This window comes from Gopherus evgoodei, unplaced genomic scaffold (genome assembly GCF_007399415.2).
Source record: "Gopherus evgoodei ecotype Sinaloan lineage unplaced genomic scaffold, rGopEvg1_v1.p scaffold_37_arrow_ctg1, whole genome shotgun sequence".
NCBI classification, from domain to species: domain Eukaryota; kingdom Metazoa; phylum Chordata; order Testudines; family Testudinidae; genus Gopherus; species Gopherus evgoodei.
The window spans coordinates 3,083,449-3,108,973 of NW_022060049.1; the positions used below are offsets into that span (position 1 = coordinate 3,083,449).

A 25,525-nucleotide genomic window follows, 5' to 3' on the forward strand; every position below is an offset into this window, starting at 1 on the left:
TCTGGGGTATATTGTGCCAGAACTTGCATTTGGGTTTGAAGATCCGTCCTACCTCCCTATCCTGCTGACCTTGCGGGGACAACAGAATGCTCCGTTGCTGATGTCCGAGATAAAGCAGGCACTTTGCTGGTCTCTGTGCCCAACCTCCTGTCCTGGACCAGCAGAGCCAGATCAGCAATCCTATACTCACCCAATATACACACTTTCCTTTACCCAGATGCTTAACTGCTATCCCAGGTCTGCCCCATCCAGGGCAGAGCAGAGCATTGTGCAAGGCACTGCCAGGCAGCTGTGTCCATGTTTCCACCTACCCAGGCTCCACCTCCCTTTCTGAGAACTATGGGCACTGAGTGGTTTCAGTGTGCTGGACAGAAAACACCTGGCCTGGCAAGATGGGTGCTGCCACCCTGCAGCCTGTGGGCCCCCTTTCTAGGAGGTTTCTGTTTATTGCTGGACTGGAGGAATGGAGCCAACAGTGCAATATGGTTCTCGGCTGCTGCTGGACTCAGGATCTCAACGAACCTTGCAGCCCAAATCTGCTCGGCACCTAACCTTCTCCATGTCACTATTTTTTGGTTGGGATTTGTAAAGCAACTTGCCCATCATGGTAGGGTCTGAGCACCTGGGGCATGGTCAGAGCGACATACAGCTGCCCCAGCCAGCAGCAAGGGCAGTGCAGAGTCCAATCCTGCCCGGAGCTATGAAATCGTGAGCCTAACCCAAACCCGCTGCAGAGGAGCCCATGCCACGTTCCCCTCCGGCTGGGAGAGGAAGCAAACACAAGTCCTTCTGGAGGCAAAAAACTGAGATCTCTGCTAAAAATGGGCTGAATATCAACCGCAGCCCCTGTGACCTGCACGGTCTCGTTTGGAGGCTGAGTCAAGGGAAGTTGGAGACTGGACCTCATCTCACAGGCTTTCAGGATTACGCTCCCCACCTCCTGCTTCCCAAAGCTGCTGAGGTCACCTGCCGTCCCCAGCGAATCAGAATGAATGTGAAAAATCAAACAATCAACAACCCCCCCAAAAAGCTCTGACCGGACCTCCCTTCCCCCAAGACACCCCCAGGCTTCCAAAGAGGTGACATCCTACCAATTATCAGCCAAATCCTCAGCAAACGTAAACCAAGGAGACTGGTGGAGCCAGGCTGACCTCCTCCAGCCGATGTCAAGCAGTGTAGCTCCGCTGATGTCATGGCTGCACTGATTCACATCTGCTGGCATAAACCTGCCTAGCTCCGGCAAAGCCGGACAGGAGCTTACAGCAGCTGTGCTGAACCAATACCATGTCACTGGTGGCCGCTACGCCCTTCACACCAGCAGAAGACAAGCCTGAATAAACCCAGGGCTCTGACAAGACTGAAAGGAAGGAGGAGGTGGGAAAAGAACAACTTCAAGTTTCATTAGTGTCTTTGATTTTTACAACTCCGCAGCTGCCGCGGTTGGAGGAGATTGCAGGCTGCAAACACTTGTTTCTGCCTCCTAGAATTAACGTCTTTTTTTTCACTTTCACGCCCTTCTTTTAAATAGCAAAAGAAAAATAATATGCAGCCATGTTCTCCCAATGCTCAGCAGCCCAGCGATCACTTTGGTAAATACAAAGCCGCGGACAGAAGAAAAACAAAAAACTTTTGTTCGCACTCCAAGGGGAAAAAAATAAAATAAAGGAAACAGGAAAAACCCTGAGATCAAAAACAGAATTAAAAAAAAAAATCATCAGCATAAATCATTTCATCTGAGCTGCTTCCGGCAAGAATAATCCCCTGCCCCACCCCCAAGGAAAAATAAAAGTAACTGAAAAGAGAGCAAGGGCTGAGCTCCTAGGTGAAGTCTGAAGCCGCACACCCCGGGTGCCCCCTCCCCCACCACATCCCTCCCCTGATACAATCCCAAAACACGAGAGAAAAGTAAGAGACATAAAACAACAACGCAGATGGCTGGCGGACAGGCATGGTAGGGAGCCCGCAGCCCCGCAGAGTCCAAACTTAATAAATAAGTAGTAAAAAAAAAAGTGTGTCTTTGTTCACAGTGCATGAGCGAGGGTCCCAGCCTCCCTTCCCCATTCCCCAAGTTTCTCGGGGGGCAGGAGGGGTGAAGAGAGAGGCATAAACGGGTGACGTGCCACCTCTCAGGGCCAAGGGAAGTATGAGGTTCCCAGCAGAGCCTGCTTGTCTGAAGGAGGTTGCGGGACAGGGTTGGGAAGAGTCCTCTCTTCTCCAGCTGGAGACGCAAGCCAGGGCTGGAAATAGGCTTCTCTCGTCCAGCCAGGGATGCAGGGCCGGGACTGGAACAGGCCTCTTGTCTGGCTCGAGACATAGGACCCATCTGGAAGGGAGCATCTCTCATCCAGCTGGAGATGCAGGGCCAGGACTGGAACAGGCCTCTCATCTGGCTGGGCTGCAGGCTCTCAAGCAGCTGGAGATGCAGGGCCAGGCTGGAAAGGGCCTTCTCTCACCCAGCTGGAGATGCAGAGCCAAGTTGGAAAGAGTCTTCCCATCCCAGGGACATGGGACAGAGATAGAGAGGGACTTGTCTTCTTCGGCTCGCTGGTGCCCGGAGACACAACGACTCTAGCGGAAGGGAAGCAATAAACCCACACTCCAGAGAAAACAACCAACCTCCCACTTCCCCTGACGACACTGGAGGAGAGAGCGAGGAGGGCGGGTGAAATGAACGGTTCAACCAAGCCTCAGAAGAGTTGTTTTGCAAAGGTGTTGTGGGGGGCGGCTGCCATGGGTCTCCTCCCCATCCCCACCCTGTGGCGGTGACCGGCCGTAAGCTCTCGCTGGCATGGCCCCCTCCCTGGCTCGTCATTTTGGCCGTGTGGCTACCTGGTGAAGAAAGGCAGGTGGTGCTGGCTGAGGATGCTGCTCGTGCGGGGCGACTCTGTCTTGGCCATGACGTCTTTGAACCAAGACGCCACGTCCACTTCCAGTGTCTCGTAACGCTTGATGAAGTTGTGTTCCTGGAAGGGAAGCCAGAGGGACCCTGAGCATAAACACCCATAGGAATGGGATATGGTGGAGAGTTAGGGGGAACATAGCATCTTGGGAGGATAGGGCTGGAGGAGGGACACAGCCCGCTAGGAGTGTGGGGACACACACTCACCCCCCATGGGGGAATGGACTCAAGGAGACATACACACACACACACACACACACCATGGGGGGAGGAAGGAGTGAGGGACACACACACACACACACACACACATACCCCATGGGGGGAAGAAGGAGTGAGGGACACACACACCCCACATGGGGGAATGGACTCATGGAGACATGCACACACACGCCATGGGGGGAGGAAAGAGTGAGGGACACACACACCCCACATGGGGGAATGGACTCATGGAGACACGCACACACACGCCATGGGGGGAGGAAAGAGTGAGGGACACACACACCCCACATGGGGGAATGGACTCATGGAGACACACACACACATACACGTGCCATGGGGGAGATGGACTCACAGAGACACACACCGCCTGGGAGAGAGAGAGTCAAAAACACACAAGTCCTCCTTACAGGAGATGGAATCAAGGAGACAAACACACATTCCCCCCCACCCGCCCTTAGAGACAAGTAATCAGGGATACGCAGCCACGCACACTGCTGGAGGACACGCAGAATATGCCATTTGCCAGTGCTCCTCTCTGCAATGAGCTTTGAAACACCGTAGTGAGCAGCAGCTCTGAGTGAGTATGTGGGGGTAGGCGGGTTCGGGGGGGAGGGGAGGGAACGCAGGACTGCACAGTGGAGAGAGGAGGGGGGCTCATGTTAAAGAAAGAGAACTAAAATATGAGTAACTCTAAGGCAAAGAGAACACGCGTGGCCCAAGGGCATTACAAAAACTCAGTGGGAGAAGTGGGAACAGAACTCATGACTCTCAGCCCCCTGTTCTAACCACTAGATCCCACTTCCTTCCCAGAGCTGGGGACAGAAGCCAGGAGTCCCAATTCCCAGCCCCCCCAGCTCTAACTGCACTCCTCTCCCCACATCAGGAATAGAACTCAGGGATCCTGACTTCCCATCCCCCATCCTTAACTACTAGACCTGCGCCACTTTCAGAAATGGCTTGCGGGTGGGGGGGCAGAGGGCTCCACGTGCGTTGCCCTTGCCTCCAGGCACCGTCCCCCACAGCTCCCATTGGCTGGGAATGGGGAACCCTAGCCAATAGGAGCTTCAGGGAAGATACCTGGAGGTGCAGCAAGGCCAGCGCATGCAGAGCCCTCCGCCCCGCCTCCCTCAGGGGCCGCGCTTCCTGGAGTGGTGCGGGTGCGGGGCCGGGGCCGGCGTGCAGGGAGCCTGCCCTGGCCCGAGTGTGCGCCACTGCCACCCCGGAGCCCCTTGAGGTAAGCGGCGACGGGCCGGAGCCCGAACCTCTCCTGTACCCCCACCCCCCAACTCCCTGCCCTAAGCCCCCTGCCTGCACCCCCCTCCTGAACCCCAACCTCCTGCCCTGAGCTCCCTGCTGCACCCTGCACACCTCCTCTGCCCCAATCCCTTGCCCTGAGCCACCTGCCTGCACCTCACACCCCTCCTGCACCCCAACTCCCTGCCCTGAGCCCCCTCTTACACCACACACTTGTCCTCTGCCCCAATCCCTTGCCCTGAGCCACCTGCCTGCACCTCACACCCCTCCTGCACCCCAACTCCCTGCCCTGAGCCCCCTCTTACACTCCACACTCCTCCTCTGCCCCAATCCCTTGCACTGAGCCCCTTCCTGCACACCATACCCCCTTCCACACCCCGCACTCCCTCCTGCATCCCAACCCCCTGCCCCGGCCCTGCATACAATTTCCCCACCCAGATGTGGCCCTCAGCCCAAAAAGTTTGCCCATCCCTGTACTAGACCCTACTCCCTCACCAGAGCTGGGCTTAGAACTCAGGAGTCCTGACTCCCAACCCCCTACTCTAACCATTAGACCCCACTCACTCAAAGTGGAAAATACTAAATTTCATATTTGCTGCTTATTCAGCTTGATGTAGAGGTGCTGCAGTGGTGCAAGTGTTTAAACAGACCGACAGATTCACTGCAGCCTGACTGCTGGCTGAGATCTCCCTGCAATCCAGAGGGCCTCCCCCAGCCCTGTGTGCAGTAAGTGGTATCACTGCTGCTAGGCTCACCCTGGTACAGCATGAAATGGGGCAGGGGGATCACAGCTGGGGTCTTTTTTGAGGCGTTTCTCCCCGCAGCTCGAGGAGACGGGAGGTTGGATTTCTGTGTCAGATACTCACAAGTAGCTTGTTGTACTTTGGTCTCTTCCTGTGATCTTTAGTAAGGCTAAAAAGAGAGAAAACACATACAGAGTCTTGGCCATCTCCATGCACAACCCTCTGGGCTTCGGACCATCAATAACCTCAGCCACAAGGGGTCAGTCAAGCTCAAGAAACTTGTTTTGTCCCTTATCACCGGAGTGATTGTGAGAGCTCCGTAGTGCCCAGGCCTTTCCCACCAGCACAGAACTGTCCCAAGCACTTAGGTTTCTGCTATTTCCCTTGGGAGGCACCTCGCCTGTGGCCAGCCAGGCAGTGCAGGCTTTGCTGCTCAGTGGCATGAAAACAAAGGCCTGGTGGCAGAGAGGGGGACCGAGCAGCTTACGAGGCTGAGTGCCCAAGAACCTGGGAATTCGGGAGCTAACCGCGTCCTGCAAACAGGACAGGCCGGGGTTCAGTGCGGATGTACAGAGACATCACCTACTCCAGGTCCAGTGCTTAGCTGGGCACCTCACAACCCTTTTCACACATTTATCCTCACACTCCTCCCGGAGGAAGGAAGTGTTCTTACCCCAGCATGCAGGGCAGGCCCAGAGCCTCACTCGAGGGAGGCTGGGACGGAGCAGGGATTTGAACCTGGATGTCCTAGGGCCTAGGCAAGTGCTCTAACCCCGGACAAAGCATCTGACTAGGAAGAGTCACTGCCAAGAGAAGAGATGGGGATTTATCTGCTACTGAGCCAGCCCTCCAGCTGTCTGGCCCTTGTGTACACAGCCAGTCTGTCTGACCAGATGTACCAGTCCCAGGCTCCTTATGTGTGCTGAGGAGGCTGGGCCCTCCCAGACCCCAGTGCTAAGCATGCCCAGTCTCCTGGAAGGTAATCGCACAGAGGGCCTGAACGGTAAGGCAAGGAGGGGCAAGCCTAGAGCGTCCAATGGCCAGGGCATCGTTTCAGAAGGGGGGGGGAAGATGACTTTAACCATGATTCCAGGGGCTACCTAGGCACTCTAGATTTTTTTATTTTTACAGATAACAGAAATTAGCTGACAGAAACACTGCATCTAATTCCTACATAAAGAAAGAAAACACATATACAAACACCACGTAAAGCCGTATTTTCAGTGTGTATGTAAATTTAGAACAATCAGGGAATAATACAGCAAGATATTCCCAATCCAAGTCTTGAGGTGGAGTCAAACTGTTAAGCTGCATCCTGCCATTAAACCATTCAGACCCTTGTCCAGCTCAGCTGGTGGCAGGGAGGAGCCCATTTCAATCCCCATGAAAAAACGCCCATATGAAGAGGGGGTGCTGCAGTCACTGAGGGGCCTGTTGCTCTCGGAGGAGAATTCTGGATTTGGGAATGACATAGTAAGCAGTCAGTTATAGCTATAAGATTCCATTCAATTTCACATTCATTCACACATTCATTCAGACATATGCAGGTTCTGCAAGGTTGTTATCACAGTTACCAGCATTAGAGTTGCTTGTGCCAAGCCACTGGCCAGGTGGCCTGGACACGAGGAGGGAGCAGGGCCTTGTCAGATTCACATCTGATGCTCCTGGAAGGCGGTCTGCAGTGTCTGTTCTTACAGGGATCCATCCTCGTGTATTTGCCTCATCATGCTGTTCTCACGTTTGAAGTGACAGTCAATCACACAGATGGCACAACAATGCCGGAATGTTGTTATCTTGTTCTTTGGCCCCTCTGTTCTTGGGGCAAATACGCTATCAGGGTATCGGGCTATCTCGCCCACTGTATTCTTCAGCCAACAGTATTATTTTAAGGCTGGCACCTCAATCTTTAATATTTCATTCCTCATTCAATCACGCTCACACTCCAACGTGTATCCTGTCACATCTGCATTGTATCACGGACCCATCCTTCAATAGAACCATTCTAAAATCAGTGGGACATGGCAGACTTCAATATGTCTATTCATCCCACTTGTTACATCTAAAAGGAAACAAACCAGATAAGCATGCAAGAGTAGGGGGTTCACAAATCTTATTCTGGAGTTCAGGAAAACAAAGTTGTACCAAGCCATAAAGGAACAGCTGCTATCTTGTTACTTTTAGAACAATCTCTTAGTCTCTGGATGTGCTTCTGCAATTAACACTGACTTTGTAAAACTGACAGGCAGTTTCAATCAACACAGACTCAACAGGGTGGCTGAGAAACATATTTCTTTCTAATGCTCAGGCCAAATTCTGGGGTCTGCTGTGGAGTCATGTTTCCCATATCAGAAATATACCAGGGGTTATCAATCTAGTCCAACATAATTATAAAATAAACCAATTGACATAGAAATATTGTACTTACATTTCAGTGTATAGTGTACAGAGCAGTATAAACATATTGGGTGTTTGAAATTGTAGTTTGTACTGACTTTCCTAGTACTCTTTATGCTGCTTATTGTAAAACTAGGCAAATATCTAGAAGACTTGTGCGACTCCCGGAGTACACACACCCCTGGTTGAGAACCACTGCACTAGAGGGGGTTTGGAATGTAAGCGTTTCCCTGTTGACAAGCCAGCATGCTGAGCTGCACAGCTCTGGCTCTTGGGAGGCCTGGCTGAACATCGCACTGACACACACTCACGGGGGCACAGCTCAGGTCACTCACAGGGCCATCCCTGGGCCTTTGCCACACGCAGCACTGACCTCTGCCCCTTGGCTGTTGACCGACCTTTGATTCTGACAACTGCATGGCAGTGGCAAGGAGGGAAAGCCTCCTAGAGCCCCACATGGCAGTGAGCACCCCTGGCACTCCTGCGGGAACTGAGGAGTCCCAGACTGGAATTCCAGCTGAGGGGTCTGGAGACTCAGGTCTTTCACAGCCCTCGTCACTCACATGGATTTCAAATGGCAGTGGCCAGCTTCTATCTGAGGGCTTGGCTACACTGGAGAGTTGCAGCGCTGGTGGTGGGTTTACAGTGCTGCAACTTAGTAACTGTCCACACCTGCAAGGCACATCCAGTGCTGCAACTCCCTGGCTGCAGCGCTGGCTGTACACCTAGTCTGCTTGGGGTGTAACAATTGCAGCGCTGGTGATGCAGCGCTGCTCATCAAGTGTGGCCACCAAAAGCGCTGTTATTGGCCTCCAGGGTATTAGGAGGTATCCCAGAATGCTTGCTCACAACAAACCGGAAGAATGGCTGAACTCCGAGCTCCCCCAAGCTGCTCATCTAAAAAACAAACACAGCTCCTGTTTGCTCGAGCAAGCAAATGAGCAGAGGCAGGCAGGGGAATTGCTTTGGAAGGTTCACAGCTGTTTGCTTGAAGAGAGAAGTCACACGGCAGAGGGGGAGAGGGGAGTCCATGTTGAACAGCTGCTTATGTGGTCTGAAGGCTATTTAGGAGTGCATAATTTGCCTTTAGTGAATAAGAGAGGGGTGGGGGAAGGGCTCGAAACTTTTAAATTGATTGCAGGTTGGTGACGTGTATGTTCCAGTCCTTAGAACTTGCAAGGCAGGGAGATGACAGATCCAAAAATCCACTCTCTCTCTCTCCCCCACGTTCCCCCTCACCCCCCTCTTTTGAAAAGCACGTTGCAGCCACTTGAATGCTGGGATAGCTGCCCACAATGCACCACTCCCAACAGCGCAGCAAATGCTGCAAATGTGGCCACACTGCAGTGCTTTCCCTACACAGCTGTACGAAGACAGCTGTAACTCCCAGTGCTGTACAACTGTAAGTGTAGCCATACCCTGACCCTGTTCTACACTGCACTGAACAGCTCACTGGGCACTGGGATGGTGAAGGAATAACTCAGGGAGGTGCTACTCTGTTGCGACAGTCCCACTGCCAGCTGGAACTGCCATGTGCCCCTGTGCTGCACACAATAGCCTTGGAGAGCTTCTCAGCTGGGGCAGAACCCCTGTCGCCTGCACCAAAGCACTAGGCTGTGATGCCTGAGTTAACGGAGAATCTCTGCTATCTGTTAGCAGTGTAAGGCCCAGGACAGCCAGGGGAACCACAAGAGGTACATGGTGCACATACACACCAGCCTGTTCATTACACCCTTGCTGAGATAAACACAGCTGGCCCTCAGAAAAGACGGTTACTCACCTTTGTAACTGTTGTTCTTCGAGATGTGTTGCTCATATCCATTCCAATTAGGTGTGCGCGCGCCGCGTGCACGTTCGTCGGAAGATTTTTATCCTAGCCATACTCGGTGCGCCGGCTGGGTGCCCCCTGGCGTGGCGCCACTATGGCGCCGGATATATACCCCTGCTGACCCAACCGCCCCTCAGCTCCTTCTTGCCGGCTACTCCGACAGAGGGGAAGGAGGGCGGGTTTGGAATGGATATGAGCAACACATCTCGAAGAACAACAGTTACAAAGGTGAGTAACCGTCTTTTCTTCTTCGAGTGCTTGCTCATATCGATTCCAATTAGGTGATTCCCAAGCCTTACCTAGGCGGTGGGTTTGGAGTGAGATGTTGCAGAATGCAAAACTGCTGAGCCAAAGGCTGCATCATCTCTGGACTGTTGAACCAGAGCATAATGTGAAGCAAACGTGCGGACCGAAGACCAGGTAGCTGCGCGACATATCTCCTGGAGAGGTACACAAGCCAGGAAGGCAGCAGATGAAGCCTGAGCCCTGGTAGAATGCGCGGTGATGTGGCTTGGGGAAATATGAGCCAAATCATAACAAGTGCGGATGCACGCCGTTACCCAAGATGAGATCCTCTGAGAGGAAACAGGTAGGCCTTTCATTCGGTCTGCTACCGCAACGAAGAGTTGGGGTGTTTTTACGAAAGTGTTTTGTCTGCTCAATATAAAATGTGAGCACTCTATGGACATCCAGGGAGTGCAACTGTTGCTCCCATTGCATTGAGTGTGGTTTCGGGAAGAAGACCAGGAGAAAGATGTCCTGGTTAACATGAAAGGCGGAAACCACCTTAGGGAGGAATGCCGAGTATGGCTGCAACTGCACCTTGTCCCTGTGGAACACAGTGTACGGTGGATCCACCGTAAGAGCCCTAAGCTCGGAGACTCGTCTGGCCAATGTAATAGCTACGAGGAAAGCTGTCTTCCAAGACAGGTAGAGTAGCAAGCAGGTTGCTAACGGCTCGAATGGGGGAGACATAAGCCTGGTTAAAACCAGGTTGAGGTCCCAGGTCGGGGTTGGGCAGCGTACTTGGGGGTATAAGCGCTCCAAGCCCTTGAGGAACCTCAAAACAATAGGGTGTGAGAACACGGAACAGCCATCTTCCCCTGGGTGGAAGGTAGAGATAGCTGCCAAGGTACCCTCAGTGATGACACTACTAGGCCCTGCTGTTTGAGAGACCAAAGGTAATCCAAGATAGAGGGAATCGAGACCTCAGTGGGAGTAAGATTATGCGTTTCGCACCAGCAGGAGAAATGCTTCCACTTGGCCAGATACATTGACCGGGTGGAAGGTTTCCTGCTACCCAGGAGAACTTGTCGTACTGATGCATAGCAAAGTAACTCTGACTGGTTTAGCCACGCAGCAGCCACGCCGTGAGGTGAAGGGCCTGCAGGTCTGGGTGGCGAAGCCTGCCGTGGTCCTGAGTTATGAGGTCTGGGTGGAGTGGCAGGGTAATTGGGTTGGCTATTGACAGGTCGAGCAACGTGGTGTACCAGTGCTGCCTGGGCCATGCTGGAGTGATCATGATTAAGCATGCTCTGTCCCTGTGGGGTTTTAGCAGGACCTTGTGAACCAGCGGGAACGGTGGGAAGGCATAAAGCAGCTGGCTCTTTCACGGCATCAGGAAAGCGTCCGAGATCGATCCCAGGGAGAGACCTTGGAAGGAGCAGAACATCTGGCATTTCCTGTTCGCGTGGGAAGCAAACAGGTCTATGTGGGGAAATCCCCACTTCTGGAAAACAGAATGAATAACGTCCGGGCGGATCGACCCCTCGTGAGACAGGAAGGACCTGCTGAGTCGATCCGCCAGAGTGTTATGAACCCCTGGGAGAATGGACGCTACCAGGTCTATCGAGTGGGCTATGCAAAAGTCCCAGAGTTGGATGGCCTCCTGACAAAGGGGGGAGGATCATGTCCCTCCCTGCTTGTTTATGTAGTACATGGCCATTGTGTTGTCTGTAAATACTGAGACACAATGGCCTTGTAAATGTTGCTGGAATGCCTGGCACGCCAGGCGGACTGCTCTCACTTCTCGGACATTTATGTGTAATGCCAGCTCCTGAGATGACCAGGGGCCTTGAGTACGAAGGTGTCCGAGGTGAGCACCCCAGTCGAGAGATGACGCGTCCGTCGTCAGGGACATTGAGGGCTGGAGCGGATGGAACAGCAGCCCTGTACACACCAGGGAGGGAGTTGGCCACCAGTCTAGGGAGTCTAGGGTGCTCAGGGGAATGATGACTATCATGTCTATTGGATCCCTGCCCGGGTGGTATACCAAGTTCAGCCAAGCTTGGAGAGGATGGAGGCAGAGTCTGGCGTATTTGGTTACAAACATGCAGGCAGCCACGTGACCCAGGAGACCGAGACAAGTGCGAGCCGAGGGTGTCAGGAAATTCTGTAGACCTCAGATGATTGTTGCCATCGCCTGAAACCGCGGCTGCTGTAAGCAGGCCCTGGCTAGATTGGAGTCCAGGATAGCTCCTATGAAGTCTAACCTCTGCGTGGGAACCAGAGTAGATTTTTCTATATTGATCATCAGGCCTAGTCGTGTGAATAGGTCCTTGACGATGCCCACATGCTGGGTGACTTGTGTCTCAGAGGCCCCTCAGATGAGCCAATCATCCAGATACGGAAAAACGTGTATCCGACGTCAGCGGAGATAGGTGGCGACTACGGCTATACACTTTGTAAATACCCTTGGAGCTGTAGAAAGACCAAACGGCAGGACCGTAAACTGGAAGTGCTGACGGTTGGCTACGAAGCGGAGGTACCTCCTGTGTGGAGCAAAAATGGCTATGTGAAAGTATGCGTCCTTCATATCGAGCGCGGCATACCAGTCTCCAGGATCCAAGGACGGGATAATGGTCTCCAGGGATACCGGTCCCCAGGGATACCATGCGGAACTTCAACTTTGTCATAAACTGGTCGAGTCCTCGCAGGTCTAGGATAGGTCTGAGACCTCCCTTCGACTTGGGGATTAGGAAATAACGGGAGTAAAACCCCTTGCCCCTTTCGTCCTTTGGTATCTCCTCTATAGCTCCCATGGTGAGGAGCGTCAGCACCTCTTTCAAGAGGAATTGCTCGTGAGAGGGGTCCCTGAAGAGGGATGGGGTTGGAGGGTGGGAGGGCAGGGTTGAAATAAATTGGAGATGGTACCCATACTCCACCTTGCGTAGGACCCAGCGATCTGAAGTTATCTGGGACCATGCCGGGAGGAAGTAGGAGAGACGGCTGGAGGAAAGGAGGAGAAGGATCCTGGCCTGTAACTGGTACGCCGCTCTCGGGCGCACCTTCAAAAGTTCGTCTTTGGTCCAGCTGGTGGTTTCGAGGGACCCTGATTTTGGTCCCCTTGGGATCCTGATTGTCATCTACGACCACCTCGGCCGCGCCGCCTACCAAAGTCCTGTCTTTGTCTAGGCGTAGAGTATGGGCGGTGAGGCTGGGGATGGAAAGGCCTACGTTGGGTCACTGGCGTATGCATGCTGAGAGAGCGCATTATGACCCTGTTGTCCTTCAGGTTTTGCAGCCAGGGGTCAGTCTTTTCCAAGAAGAGGCCTTTACCATCAAATGGCAAGTCCTGAATGGTATACTACAGCTCCGGTGGGAGGCTTGAAACCTGAAGCAATGAGATGCGCCTCATGGCAACACCCGAGGCCAGAGTCCTGGCAGCTGAGTCGGCTGCATCCAACAAGGCCTGGAGGGAAGTTCTTGCCACTTTTTTCCCTTCCTCCAAGAGCGCAGTGAACTCTTGGCGAGAATCTTGAGGGAGTAGCTCTGTAAACTTACCCACTACCGCCCAGGTGTTATAATTATAGCGGCTAAGCAGGGCTTCTTCATTTGCCACCTGGAGCTGTAGGGCACCTGCCGAGTACACTTTGCAGCCGAGTAAGTCCATTCGCCTAGCCTCCTTCGATTTCGGGGCTGGTGCCTGCTAGCCATGGCGTTCTCTCTCATTAACAGACTGGATGACTAGTGAGCAGGGAGGAGGATGGACATACAAGTACTCGTACTCTTTAGAGGGCACCATGTATTTACACTCGACTGCCCTGGCCGCAGGAGGGACAGAGGCTGGAGACTGTCACATAGTATTGACATTGGCCTGGATGGTCCAAATAAATGGTAGGGCCACTCTGGTGGGGGCATCCGCCAACAGAATATCCACTACTGGGTCCTCTACCTCCGGGACCTTCTCCACCTGGAGGTTCATATTGAGTGCCACCCTCCTCAGGAGGTCCTGATAGGCTCTCGGGTCGATTGGAGGAGGGCCCGAGGAGGATGTTCCTGCCACCACCTCATCTGGAGAAGAGGAAGAGGAGATGCTGGGGACGAGCGGGTCCTGTGTGGCCTCTTGCTCTTGGGCGACCTCCTGCTCCAGTGGAACCTGGGAGTCCGGTGGGTGAACTGGGGCTTCCTCCGTAGCAATCGGAGGAGGACGGCTAACTGTTGCCTCTGGCACTTGGTGCTCTGATGGGACAGAGTGGGACGGAACTACTGGTACGCCTTGGGCCTGGTGGTACGCCCAAGGTGTCCAGAAAGACCACTGATGGGGGCCTTGGTCCTGGGCCTGGGTCTCTTGGAAGACTCTGGAGGGCACATCGGAATCACGGTCCTGTGCATAAGAGCTGTCCACGTGGGACGACACTGATGCATTTCTGGATGGACATGGAGGGGCTGAAAAGCCCTGGGCAGAGTCTCTGTCTCTAGCGGACCTTGCTCTACTCAGCACCGGGGACCGGTACCAGGAGGCATACTGGTACTGGGAACGAGACTGGGACCTGGGACCGGAGCGCTGCCGGGAGGTCGACTGAGATCTCGAGGCTCAACATTGGGAGCGGCTACGGGAGTCACGGTGCCTGGAGCAGTGCCGGGAGCTGGAACGGTGCCGAGAGTAGCGGGCCAGCGAACGGGATACTGAACTGTACCAGGAGTGCGACCGGTACCGAGGAGGAGAACAGTGCCGGGACTGCGAGCGGCTTTGGGAGCGGAAGCGCCGACGGGACCTAGAACGTCTGCGAGACCGTGATCGTGAACGGTGCCGCTCTGCTGTGCCAACAGAGGATGGTCTTATCAAGGCAGGCTTGCCGACAGATTGTATTACCCTCACCGGCGGTGCCAGGGGTTGAAGCAGCATCGATTCTGTCATGGCAATCAGATCCCTCGCCGTTGAGAATGTCTCTGGCCTAGATGGAATAGTAAGCTCAACCACAGCTCATGGGGAGCTGACAGGCACCAGACTCGAGGACCCTTGTGGGACCGGAATCAACGATGCCGACGTCATCGGTGCCACGGCAGGTGTCGGTGCCAGGCAATCTGACTTAGACGAGCTCTCTGGCTGCGGTGCAGGTGGCACGGAAGCAGCAGGAGTCTTAGGTTCTCTCAACCTTGGGGAGAGGGAGTGGTGCCGAGTCAACTTCGGTGCCCGCGACGGCCGGTGCTGAGAGGCCTTGGCAGTACCGGTGCGGTCCGGTGCCGAGGAGGCGCTTCTGCCCGCCGATTGACCAGCGCTCGGTGCCGAAGGCGGAGGGGTAGAACCGCCTCCATGAGGAGCTGTTTTAGCTGAAAGTCTCGCTCCTTTTTTGTTCTCGGCTTAAAAGCCTTGCAAATGCGACAAGTCTGTCAGGTGAGATTCCCCGAAGCACTTAAGACAGGAGTCGTGTGGATCTCCTGTCGGCATCGGCTTGTGACAGGCCGAGCACGGTTTGAAATCCGGTGAACCGGGCATGGGCCCTGGCACCGGGTGCGGGGAAGGGGCTAATACCCAAACCCCTCTTAACTATACACTATGAAAGATAAAAATTAACTATAAATATATAACTTTGAACTATATACACAAAAAAATAACTAGAGAACTACGAGTAGCTAGGGAGGTGGAGGTCAGTAAAACCACACTCCACAGTTCCAACGATCGACACGGGCAGTAAGAAGGAACTGAGGGGCGGTTGGGTCGGCAGGGGTATATAGCCGATGCCACAGCGGCGCCACGCCAGGGGGCGCCCAGCCGACCCACCGAGTGTTGCTAGGGTAAAAATCTTCCGGCGAACATGCACGCGGCGCGCGCACACCTAATTGGAATCGATATGAGCAAGCATACGAAGAAGAACCAGCCGTTCAGCTCTTACTTCTGACATCAGCATAACAAATCCCTGTGCACCAAGTGCTTCCACCCTGTAACTTCCACAGTCTTTGCTCGGGCTTGTCTGAGATGGGATCTTGGGACCTGTATTCACAATAAATGTGGCATATCGCCTTATCCCCCTGAATAAGATCCTGCTGGTTTTTATTTTCTTGGGATAACAATTATATGGGGGACATGGGAAAGCGAGCAGTTTTTCAGTAGTAGTGCAGCTGTGACACTTGTATTTTCATGTCTGACTTTGTAAGCAAGTAGTTTTTAAGTGAGGTGAAACTCAGGGTATGCAAGACAAATCAGCCGCCTGAAAGGGGTCCAGTAGTCTGGAAAGTTGAGAGCCACTGCTCTGGTGGGTACAACTGGTGAATAGCAACTTTAATGAGAGCCTTAACCCCAGGTGCCTGCACTCCCCCAGTGCTGGGAAGGGCCAAGGCCCAGGCTGGTGACACTGCTCTGCCAGGCTTCAGCCCTGCACACGGGTTGGGGAGTGTGAGCAAGCCAGTGGTGCACGGCCGGACCACGGCTTTGGGAAGGCAACAGCTCCACCCTGAGCTAACTGCCGACATGGACCCTTACGGCACAGATCCGTACAGCACTTTGCATGTCACATGGCCCTATTCATGCACCCCTTATGCTGATGCTCATGTATCCCCATCTCCCCTAAATTCCCTCGTGGCCCTAGCCCCCATGCCCCCTGCCCCCCAGGCACTCCGTACAGCCGGTCTCATACCTCCAGCTGCTTCACGTAACTCGCCGGGACACAGCCCATTCTCCTTCTGCCCTTTCCACCAGCTGCCATCTAGCACTTGTAGCACCGTTATCAGCAACCCCGCCATGAAGAGCAGCCCTAGCCGGAGCCACTCCCTGGAGAAGGGGCACAGGGTCTGACAGCGCAAGCCTGACATGCTGCGTTGCAGAGCTGGCCTGCAGAGGTGCCTTTTAGGGAGGGCATGGGGGTACCCCTACCAAAATCTGAAGTGTGCCCCTGCTCTGCTGTGATACAAAACAAAGGGGGAGCAGGTGCCCCTCTCCCTAAATGGTGCCCCTGGCCAGGGTATGGGAGCCCCTGTGCCATTTACTTAGGAGATCACTCACTGAGTCACATCTACTGAAACAGTACAGGCTCAGGGGCAGTTTAAGCTCTGACCAAGGCATGGCTCCTCAGCAGCTGACACTGCCCCATAGATGCAGCAGATTGGTTCTCCCCTACTGGGCTCAGGGGCCCACGAATCGGGCCTCAGCTCCCCAGCAGTGTGGTCGTCACTCACCAGTCTTTAACAAAGGACTGAAAGTCCACGGAGAAGCTCATGTTGTTTGGGAGCAGGGGAGGATCTTCCTGCAAGACCTTGGTGAGCACCTCAAAGTCCGTTTTACAGTTCTTGTAGGGAAACTGACCGGTAGCCAGTTCGACCTGCAAGGAGGGAGGTGGGAAAGCAAGGGTTAAAATGGAATCAGGGAGCTTAGAGACAGTCCATGTGCTCTATCTACGATCCTGTGCTACTTCCATCAAATGCAATGAGATTTGTGGGGGCTCAGACCTCTGGAAATTAGGGGCCTAATCATTACGAAATTACAAAGGTATCCAAGTGCCTAAAATGCAGACAGGGGCCTAGTGTAATTCATAGATGTACAGACTCCCAGGCCAGAAGGAATCCAGTCTGACCTCCTGTAAAACACAGGCCACAGGACTTCCTCAGAGTAAACCCTGTTTGAACTAGAGCAGGACAAGCCAATGCAGATCCAAAGAACACTCAGTAGAGAATCCACCATGGCCCTGAGTAAGTCGCTCCCTTGGTTAACCACCCTCAGCGTTAAACATTTGTGCCTTGTTTCCAGACTGACTTTGTCCAGCTTCAACTTCCGGCCAGTGGATCTTGTCAGAACCGTGTTCGACAGAAGAGCTTGTTACTGTCAAATTTCTGTGCCCCACACAGGCACTTACAGACTCTGATCGAGTCACCCCTTCTCTTTGTTAAGCTAAACAGATGTTTGGCATTAGCTCACTTATTCCTAGGGATTTAGAGGGCTGATCTGACTCCCACTGAAATAGGAGGTGTCTTCCTACCAGGCTAGCTTCAGGCACCCTGGTGTGAATGTTTTGGTTCATGTTTTTCACCCCTGAGATTATCTGAATATCTGGTCTTTTTCCTACAGATTTGTCCTGTTGCGTTTTATTTAGCTTTGGCACTGGCCCTAGTCAGGTTTGTTTAGCTTGATTTCTCGTCAGTTTTGCTTTCTGGTCCTACGGCCCTAGAGACAAAGGCGTGTGTCCTGGTTTCACTGATGCGAGGGGAACTTTTTATCTTAAAAAGATATTAACACTTCCAAAACTAGGTTAGTAGGAATATTATGGCGGTGCCAAAAGGCCCCACTGAAATTGAGGCCCCATTATGCCAGGCAGTGCACAGACACAGAGTGAGAGACAGTCTCTGCCCCAAAGAGCTCCCACACTAAACAGACAAGACAGACAACAGGAAGGGTCATTATACCCATTTTGTGGGTAGGAAACTGAGGCACAGAGGAATGATGTGATTTGCTCAAGGTCATATAGGGAGTCAGTTGCAGAGGTGGAATTTGAACCCAGGACTCTTGAGCCCCATGGCGCTGCTCGAACCACAAGACCAGCCTATCTTCTGCATTCCTCTTGCTGAGGCAATTCCTTTTAAGAACAGGAGTGCCCAAAGTTTGAGATAGATCGCAGGGCTGTCCGAGAACCTGCATCCCTCACCCACGCAAACCAGCTATGGGTCCGTCCTTGTATCTTCCTCAATAGATGAAGAGACATTGAGTTGGCCAATGGTAAAAGCAGAGCTGGTTGGGCTAGAATTTCCCAGACCAACATTTCAAATTTTTTTCTGAACCTGAATCAGGACAAAAAACTAAAAATCGCCATTTTTTTCACAAACTGAAAAGCTGAAAATAACTTTGAAACATTTCACTTTTGTTAGGACCGTTTAAATTAAAACATATATATATACACATACACACACACACACCACAACATAAGTTTAGAAACAAAAAGCCACTTGGGCTGAAAGATCAAAATGGGACGTTTTGCCATTTTCAAAACATTTTTGTCGTGGGTATTTTTTTGGGGGCGGGCGGGGGTGTGTTGAGCCCAACATGGCCGTGTGGGAAGTTTCCATTTCCATGGATCAGTATTTTCTGACAGAAAAAACACGCTGGTGAAACCTTGCCAACCAGCTGGAGATAAAACCCAGCAGCTGATCAGCCCTGCCCTTACTCTGCCAAGGGACTTTGGCTGTCTCAAGATCACTGAGCCCCTAGTGGCAAATCTTGGCATCGAGTTCAAAGTAGCATTTTGCATGAGAAAGTAAAGAAGGGACTTCACTCACCAGTGAGATGCCCAGGCTCCACACATCCGCTCGGATATCGTAGTCTGGTTTGGTGGGATCAGGAGGGTCTATCCTTTCAGGCTGGAAAAGAAAGGTCAATACACTCTCAGTCCAGTGGTGCTTACCAGGAGGAGAGGATCTTACATTACAGCACATGCCTATTACAGATTGAGATTATAAAATCACGCCATTCTCTACTGATATGCAGCCAGCTCTGAGGTGGAGCAAGGCAGCTGCATAACAGCCACACAGCAATGCTGCAATGTAGCCTGGGAAGTGAATCTATGTACAGATTTCTAATGTGCATATCAATGAAGTCAATAGGACTCATTTAACTCATTTTAAGTTTAAAGTTTGGGCTAACGGGAGGAATTACCTGGCTGAAATTAGGCCAAGCACACTGGGGCACGCAGAGGGGGCCAGATTCTCAGCTGGTATAAATAGGCCATAGAGTCATTAAAGACAGATCCATGGCTTGCTTAAATCAGCACAGATCCACTGGAATCACCAGAGCTGTATCCATTCACACCAGCTGAGGATCCAGGGCAGGAGTCTTTAGATCTTGGCTCACTTATGTCATCTCAAGCAGGACAGCACCCCCTAGAGCCACTCTGGAGAGCTGCTTCAGCTGGCCACTCTTCAGAGGTCTCCCATCGCAATACCAACCAAGCCTCACCCTACACAGCAGGCAAGATTAAAGGGGTTCCCATCCCAAGATACCACCCACAGGTGCCAATTAGCGCACAGGCAGCCTGAGGCCCAGCAGCACCCTCTCCAAGCCATGGCACGACCCAGCCCTCACCGCCATGTACGCCGCACAGCCCGCACTCCGGGTCTTGGCCTTCGAGTCCACCAGCCTCCCGCTGATCCCGAAGTCACACAGCTTGATCTGCCCCCTCTCGTCTAGCAGAATGTTGGAGGGTTTGACGTCCCGATGGATGACGCCGTGCTTCTCCTTCAGGTAGTAGAGCGCCTTAACGATCTGAAAGGACACGGCCACCCCATGCTGATAGAGATGGCGTCTCCCATAGTCAGCCCACTGCACTCACCTGCTCCCTGGGCTCACCGCAGGAGGATCAGCAAAAGGAGGGGCCAGCTAGAAACGCTAAAGAGATGCCAGGCTCGATATGCAGCAGGGAGAGGTCAGCCCCTTTGTACACAGCTCTGCAGAGAGCACACCTGGCACCGAGAGCTCAGTTCTCAGCCCATCAATCCCAGAATTCCTGTCCCGGAGAAGGGAGGAGCCAGCCCCTCTCATGCTGATGAGATCGGATTGCAGGACCAAGCCCCTGGCGTGCATGGGCTGCTGTGCAGAGATCAGCGGGAACAAGCCCCTGAGGCGAGAGATCTCTCCCTTTGGGAGCCCCTTTCCAGCACAGACCCTGTCTGTGCAAAGCCAACCCAGCTGCCAAACGGGAGAGGCCAGTGGTGGATCAGGTCCCTCCCAGATGCTCACGTGGGGAAAGGTTTGGCAGGTGCCCATCATTCTGCATCCAGCCCCACTTGCCCTTCCCCCACCTCGCTCCACCAGAACTCACCGCCACCGTCATCTTCCCCAGGATCCTCTCAGGGATGGGCCCCTGGATGCGTTTCTTGAGCTTCTCCGCACACGTGCCCATCAGCTCCATGGCAATGAAGACGTCTGTCTGTGTGGGAGGGAGACCAAGGCCGGGTTACTGGGGGCACGACGTACGCTTGGCTTTCCGGACAATTGTGCGGAAAGGAGGTGGCGGCTTTGGGTAACGTCGCACCGCTCTTCGGGGCGGCAGCGGAAATCAAACCCGGGACCTCTCTACAAGTACAAGCCTCAGCTGCCTGAACTGGAAGACCCAGCTCTGACAGCTCAAGGCTGTAGCCAGGGCATGCAGCCACAAGGGGGAGATGGAGAGCTGCAGCGTGACTGCAGGGGGCTCTTACATTGGTGATGAAGGTCCCGAAGCACTGGACAATGTAGGGGCAGTCGTGGCTTTTCAGCACCACATCCAGGTCCATCAGGATCCTCTTGTTCTCCTCCTTGTTACCTGAGCGGCGCATTTGCTGTGGGGACCAGACAACAAGTGGGGATTACAGAGCGGCTCTATGGGCTGAGAGCCGACTGCAGGGGTGAACAGTGACACCTGCTCTGCTCTGCCCTGCCACGCAGGGGACCACATAACCCTTTGTTAATTAACGCAGATGATTCCCCACCCACATAGGGCAGCGTTATCTCCAGCTCGGAGGTGGGGAAACTGAGGCACAGACATGGGACATGACTTGCTCAAGGTCACATGAAGGCAGTGAAGTCTTGGCTTCAAGACCCCCCTCTTCCAACCTCTAGACACCACCCCCCAGTGAAAGGCAAGAACAGAACCCAGAAGGCCAGCCCTGCCCCCCGAAGCTCTAACTACCAGACCCCACCCCTCTCCCAGAGCTGGAAATAGGACCCAGAAGTCCTGATGTGCAGCACCACCCTGCTCTGACCACCAGACACTACTCCCCTTTCAAAAATGGGAACAGAGCCCAGGAGTCCTGACCCGCTGTTTTCTGCTCTCCCCTTAAACATCACCCCCTCCCTTCCTGATGGAACTATTCACACCTTGCTCGGTCTGTTCGTAAGCCCTGCCCTCAATGCTCACCTTCACGGCTATGATGTGTCCTGTTTTCTTGAACCGCATCTTCCACACCTGACCACATGTCCCGCTGCCAATCTCGCCCAGGTTCTCCAAGTCATTGATCTCTGCTTGGTACCGCTGCACCAAGACACACACGCACAGGGTTACAGGAGGGGCCATACAGCAGAGCCCACGTCTAGACGCAGGGGACCAGGAGACAACTCTGAGCTAGGACAACTCCCCAGGGTAACCTCCATGATAGGTATGCCAGCCAGTGGTGTAACAGGCTTCGCTGACCAGCACACTAGATTCTCTATGGCCCCGCATTGCACCCACCTGCCTGTTCTCTAACCCACAATGGAAATCGAAAGGGCAGGGAAACCTCAGTTCCCCTCTTCCTGCAGGATGGGCATCCCGATCATGGGCAGCATATGCATGTGGTGGGGGATGTGGGGGACGCTTGCCCTCCTGAAGCCTGTTCTAGGGCAGAGGATTTTGTCTCAAGCCAGAGCCAAACTGAACACAGAACAGCAGCCACTTCTGGGACGCTGCACAGGCGCTGTTTAATAGCTGCACGGCAACACCACTGGGCTCACTCAACCAGCCGTGAAACACACCCACCTCAGGCATGGGACTTGGCAGCTGTTTACCAGTGCAGAGCAACAATAAACAGGGAATGCTTGCCCAAAATTGAAATGCAGCCACCTTTGGGGTGGGACTTGGCAGCTTTTTAAAGCACAATTCCACACAACAGTTTAGGACAGGAAAACTGATACAAATCAGGGATACTCTGCACTAGTTGGCACCTACAGTTCTACTGATGGGGCAGCACTGAGAATACGATCCCTTTACACTTCTTCCAACTCACCTGCCCTCCTATGGTCAGGTAACCCGTTTGCTTCATGATTTCCTGCAGCTTCTGGTCTATCTCTATACTAGAGAGACAAGTGGAGAAAGTTTGGATGAAGACAACATACCAAATCAAGTGACTCTGGCTCTGAGGAGGAGGAGCTCCCCTGACAGTTACTGGGGACCAGATCAGAGTCCAAGCTGGGCACTGGCTGAGGACCTCAACCCACCTGTAACAGCAGGCCCATCAAGTCTAGTGCCCCCCGCCCTGTGGCATTGGATTAGCCCAGTGAGCTGGCTAGCCCATCAGAATAAAGTCAGGCAAATCTCACTGGCTGAGTCAGGTGGCCTGCTCGACCTCATTGGCCAGGCTAGTGGGTCTGCTCCACCCCACTGGCCGAGCCAGCTGGCCCGCTACTCCTCATTGGCCGAGCCTGCAGGCCCGCAACACCAGTTTACAGGACATATACACAAAATAGGTGATTGGTGCAGTTCCTGCTTTACACACAGTACCCTGGAGAGGGAGCCAGCTGGCCAGGCCAAGAACTGCAGCCCCAGGGGTTTCCTTAGTTCAGCCCCATCACCACCACTTGGGAGGTGGTGGCCTTTTCCCACTGCTTACCTCTCCATGCTCCTGGGGATGGGGAAGGATGGCTGGGGCAGGCCCAGCAAGGGGCGGCGCGGCTGGTGCGTTTGATGCTGGGGAGAGTTCTCCGAGGAAGAGGAGCGGCTGCTGCCATCATTCGCCAGAGGGAGCTGCAGGGCTGTGGGAGTGAGCGAGAGTAAGGGACTCGGATGCCTGGGTCCCTTTCCACACTCTGCTCCAGAGAACCCCCCTGCCTGCTGCATCTTATAGCCCCAGATCCCTGTCTGTCTTGCATGGGGTTGTGGGGGCCTCGCTGAAGGGGGATGTGATACCTACAGCCAGCACCCTGGCTTCCAACAGGCCCCTTCGCTGACACTGTGCCCATCACAGAGCAAAGCCACTAGCTGCTGGAAAGCACAGCACCAACCCTTCCCCTCGCCCGGGCCATGCCACCCTGGAGCAGATTGTAGGGAACTATGTTGAACTGACCTCCATGGGGTTACAGGTCAGGTAAGACATAATAGGACTTCTTGGCATTTAAGTTCCATGGTTCGATATAGCAGATTTTCCCACACAGACTGCAAATGCCTGGTTTTCTCTCATACTAGGGTTGCTCAACCCAGGCCTCAGCAAAGTGGTTAACAGCTGTTGGGAGTGACTGTGCTGGAATCCCAAGTGCTAGATGCACACGGACACACAGGATACTGCTGGGTTTGGTCTGCAGATTGGTCAATGCAAATGATTCTGACCCTTTCTTAGATCAGCTAATCCGGGTGGGTTTATAGCCTGGGCACTGAAGCAGAGAGACTGAGGCAGCTGGGTGATTTGTCCGAGGCCACCGCAAGTTAGGGCAGGGAACCCAGGCATCCTAGCCTGAGATTTAACCACACAATGGGCGTTGTGTAGCTAAATCCCCCTAGTCGCTTTTGCAATTCTCAGCCCTGACTCCCAGCCTGCTGCCCACTGTCATAAACAGATAGCTAAGGGTTAATGTCTCTTTCACCTGAAACACCTGACCAGAGAACCAATCAGGAAACTGGATTTTTTCAACTTGGGGTGGAGGGAATTGTGTGTCTGAGTCTTTTGTCTGTCTTCCTGCTGTCTCTGAGCTTTGGAAAAGTACTTTCTACTTTCTAGTCTTCTGTTTCTAAGTGTAAGGACAAAGAGATCAGATAGTAAGTTATATGGTTTCTTTTCTTTGGTATTTACATGAATATAAGTGCTGGAAATGCTTTGATTTGTATTCTTTTGAATAAGGCTGTTTATTCAATATTCTTTTAAGCAATTGACCCTGTGTTGTATCATCTTAATACAGAGAGAACATTTGTATTTTTTCTTTCTTTTTTATATAAAGTTTCTTTTAAGACCTGTTGGAGTTTTTCTTTACTTCAGGGAAATTAAGTCTGTACTCACCAGGAAATTGGTGGGAGGAAGAAATCAAGGGGAGAGCTGTGTGTTGGATTGCTAGCCTGATTTTGCATTTCCTCTGGGTGAAGAGGAAAGGGCTTTTGTTCCAGGATTGGGAACGGAGAGGGGGAATCACTCTGTTTGGATTCACAGAGCTTGTGTCTGTGTATCTCTCCAGGAGCACCTGGAGGGGGGAAGGGAAACAGGATTATTTCCCTTTGTTGTGAGACTCAAGGGATTTGAGTCTTGGGGTCCCCAGGGAAGGTTTTTCAGGGGGACCAGAGTGCCCCAAAACACTCTAATTTTTTGGGTGGTGGCAGCAAGTACCAGGTCCAAGCTGGTAACTAAGCTTGGAGGCTGTCATGCTAACCCCCATATTTTGGACGCTAAGGTCCAAATCTGGGAATAAGGTTATGTCATGAGTGGCAGCGGCGGGATATAGACAGAATCCAGAAGCCAGTAGGAATATTATATTTTTCTTTTCTCTGCTAAGGGCTTTTTAGCAGAGAGAAACAGTTTGGTTTTAAAAGGGAACCAGAGAGAATTTTTTTTTTTTCTGCTCTCTCTAGCAGTTTGTGGTTTGCATGTTAAGCGAGAAGACTGTTGAGGGTCTTTTGTCATGCAATAGCCCTCCCATTAGGAGGCAAGTAGCAGCACTTATATGCATGCAAATAAAGTGGTTTTTCTGGTTTCCCTTCATTGAACATTAGCTAGAGAGAGAAAAGGAAAAAAGCACTGTTGCTAGGCAGACTTCAGGAGGCAACAGAGCCTGCAGTTCAAAAGAGAAACACCGGAGGGCACCCCAACACAAGAAAACAGGAACCATGTCTACCAGGACAAAAATGGAGGCCGAAGACCAATTCAAAGAAGCTGAACACAGGCGAGAGATGGAAAAACACAAACAGGAACTAGAAATAAAACAAAAAGAGATGGAGATAAAAGAAAAGGAAGAAAGCCTCAAACTGGCAGCCTTCCAAAGAGAACAGGCAGCCCAAGAGGCAGCACACAAAAGAAAACTAGAAGAAGAAGAGTTAGCCCACAGAAGACAGATAGAACTCCAGAGGGAAGCCCACCAACAGGCCATGGAATTAGAAAAGGCTAAGCAACAGACTCCAGCCAATCCTAACAACCCATCGCCCATTATTGCTCCACAGCACAGGAAATTTCCCACCTACAAGGCAGGTGATGACACCGAGGCCTTCTTGGAAAATTTTGAAAGAGCCTGTCTTGGGTACAGCATCCCCGAAGACCAGTACATGGTAGAATTAAGGC

General features: G+C 52.9%; 1 protein-coding gene across 5 annotated transcripts in view; it reads right to left on the reverse strand.

Moving 5' to 3' along the window:
- Nucleotides 1-1,377: 1,377 nt before the first annotated feature.
- Nucleotides 1,378-25,525, reverse strand: part of MAP2K7 (mitogen-activated protein kinase kinase 7) — a 58,522-nt gene continuing 34,374 nt past the window's right edge. For 2 of the 5 annotated variants that reach the window (XM_030545360.1, XM_030545358.1), the window contains 11 exons: nt 22,883-23,024; nt 22,280-22,346; nt 21,436-21,549; nt 20,738-20,857; nt 20,359-20,466; nt 19,623-19,826; nt 18,821-18,901; nt 16,733-16,875; nt 5,239-5,284; nt 2,830-2,963; nt 1,378-2,568 (listed from right to left, as the gene is read on the reverse strand). In XM_030545360.1, the coding sequence (XP_030401220.1) occupies nt 2,406-2,568; nt 2,830-2,963; nt 5,239-5,284; nt 16,733-16,875; nt 18,821-18,901; nt 19,623-19,826; nt 20,359-20,466; nt 20,738-20,857; nt 21,436-21,549; nt 22,280-22,346; nt 22,883-23,024 (1,322 nt within the window). In that variant the 3' untranslated portion in view covers nt 1,378-2,405. Of the gene's footprint in view, nt 2,964-5,238; nt 5,285-16,732; nt 16,876-18,820; nt 18,902-19,622; nt 19,827-20,358; nt 20,467-20,737; nt 20,858-21,435; nt 21,550-22,279; nt 22,347-22,882; nt 23,025-25,525 lie in introns of all 5 variants that reach the window. The other 3 variants (XM_030545361.1, XM_030545359.1, XM_030545362.1) reach the window with 2 other exon arrangements.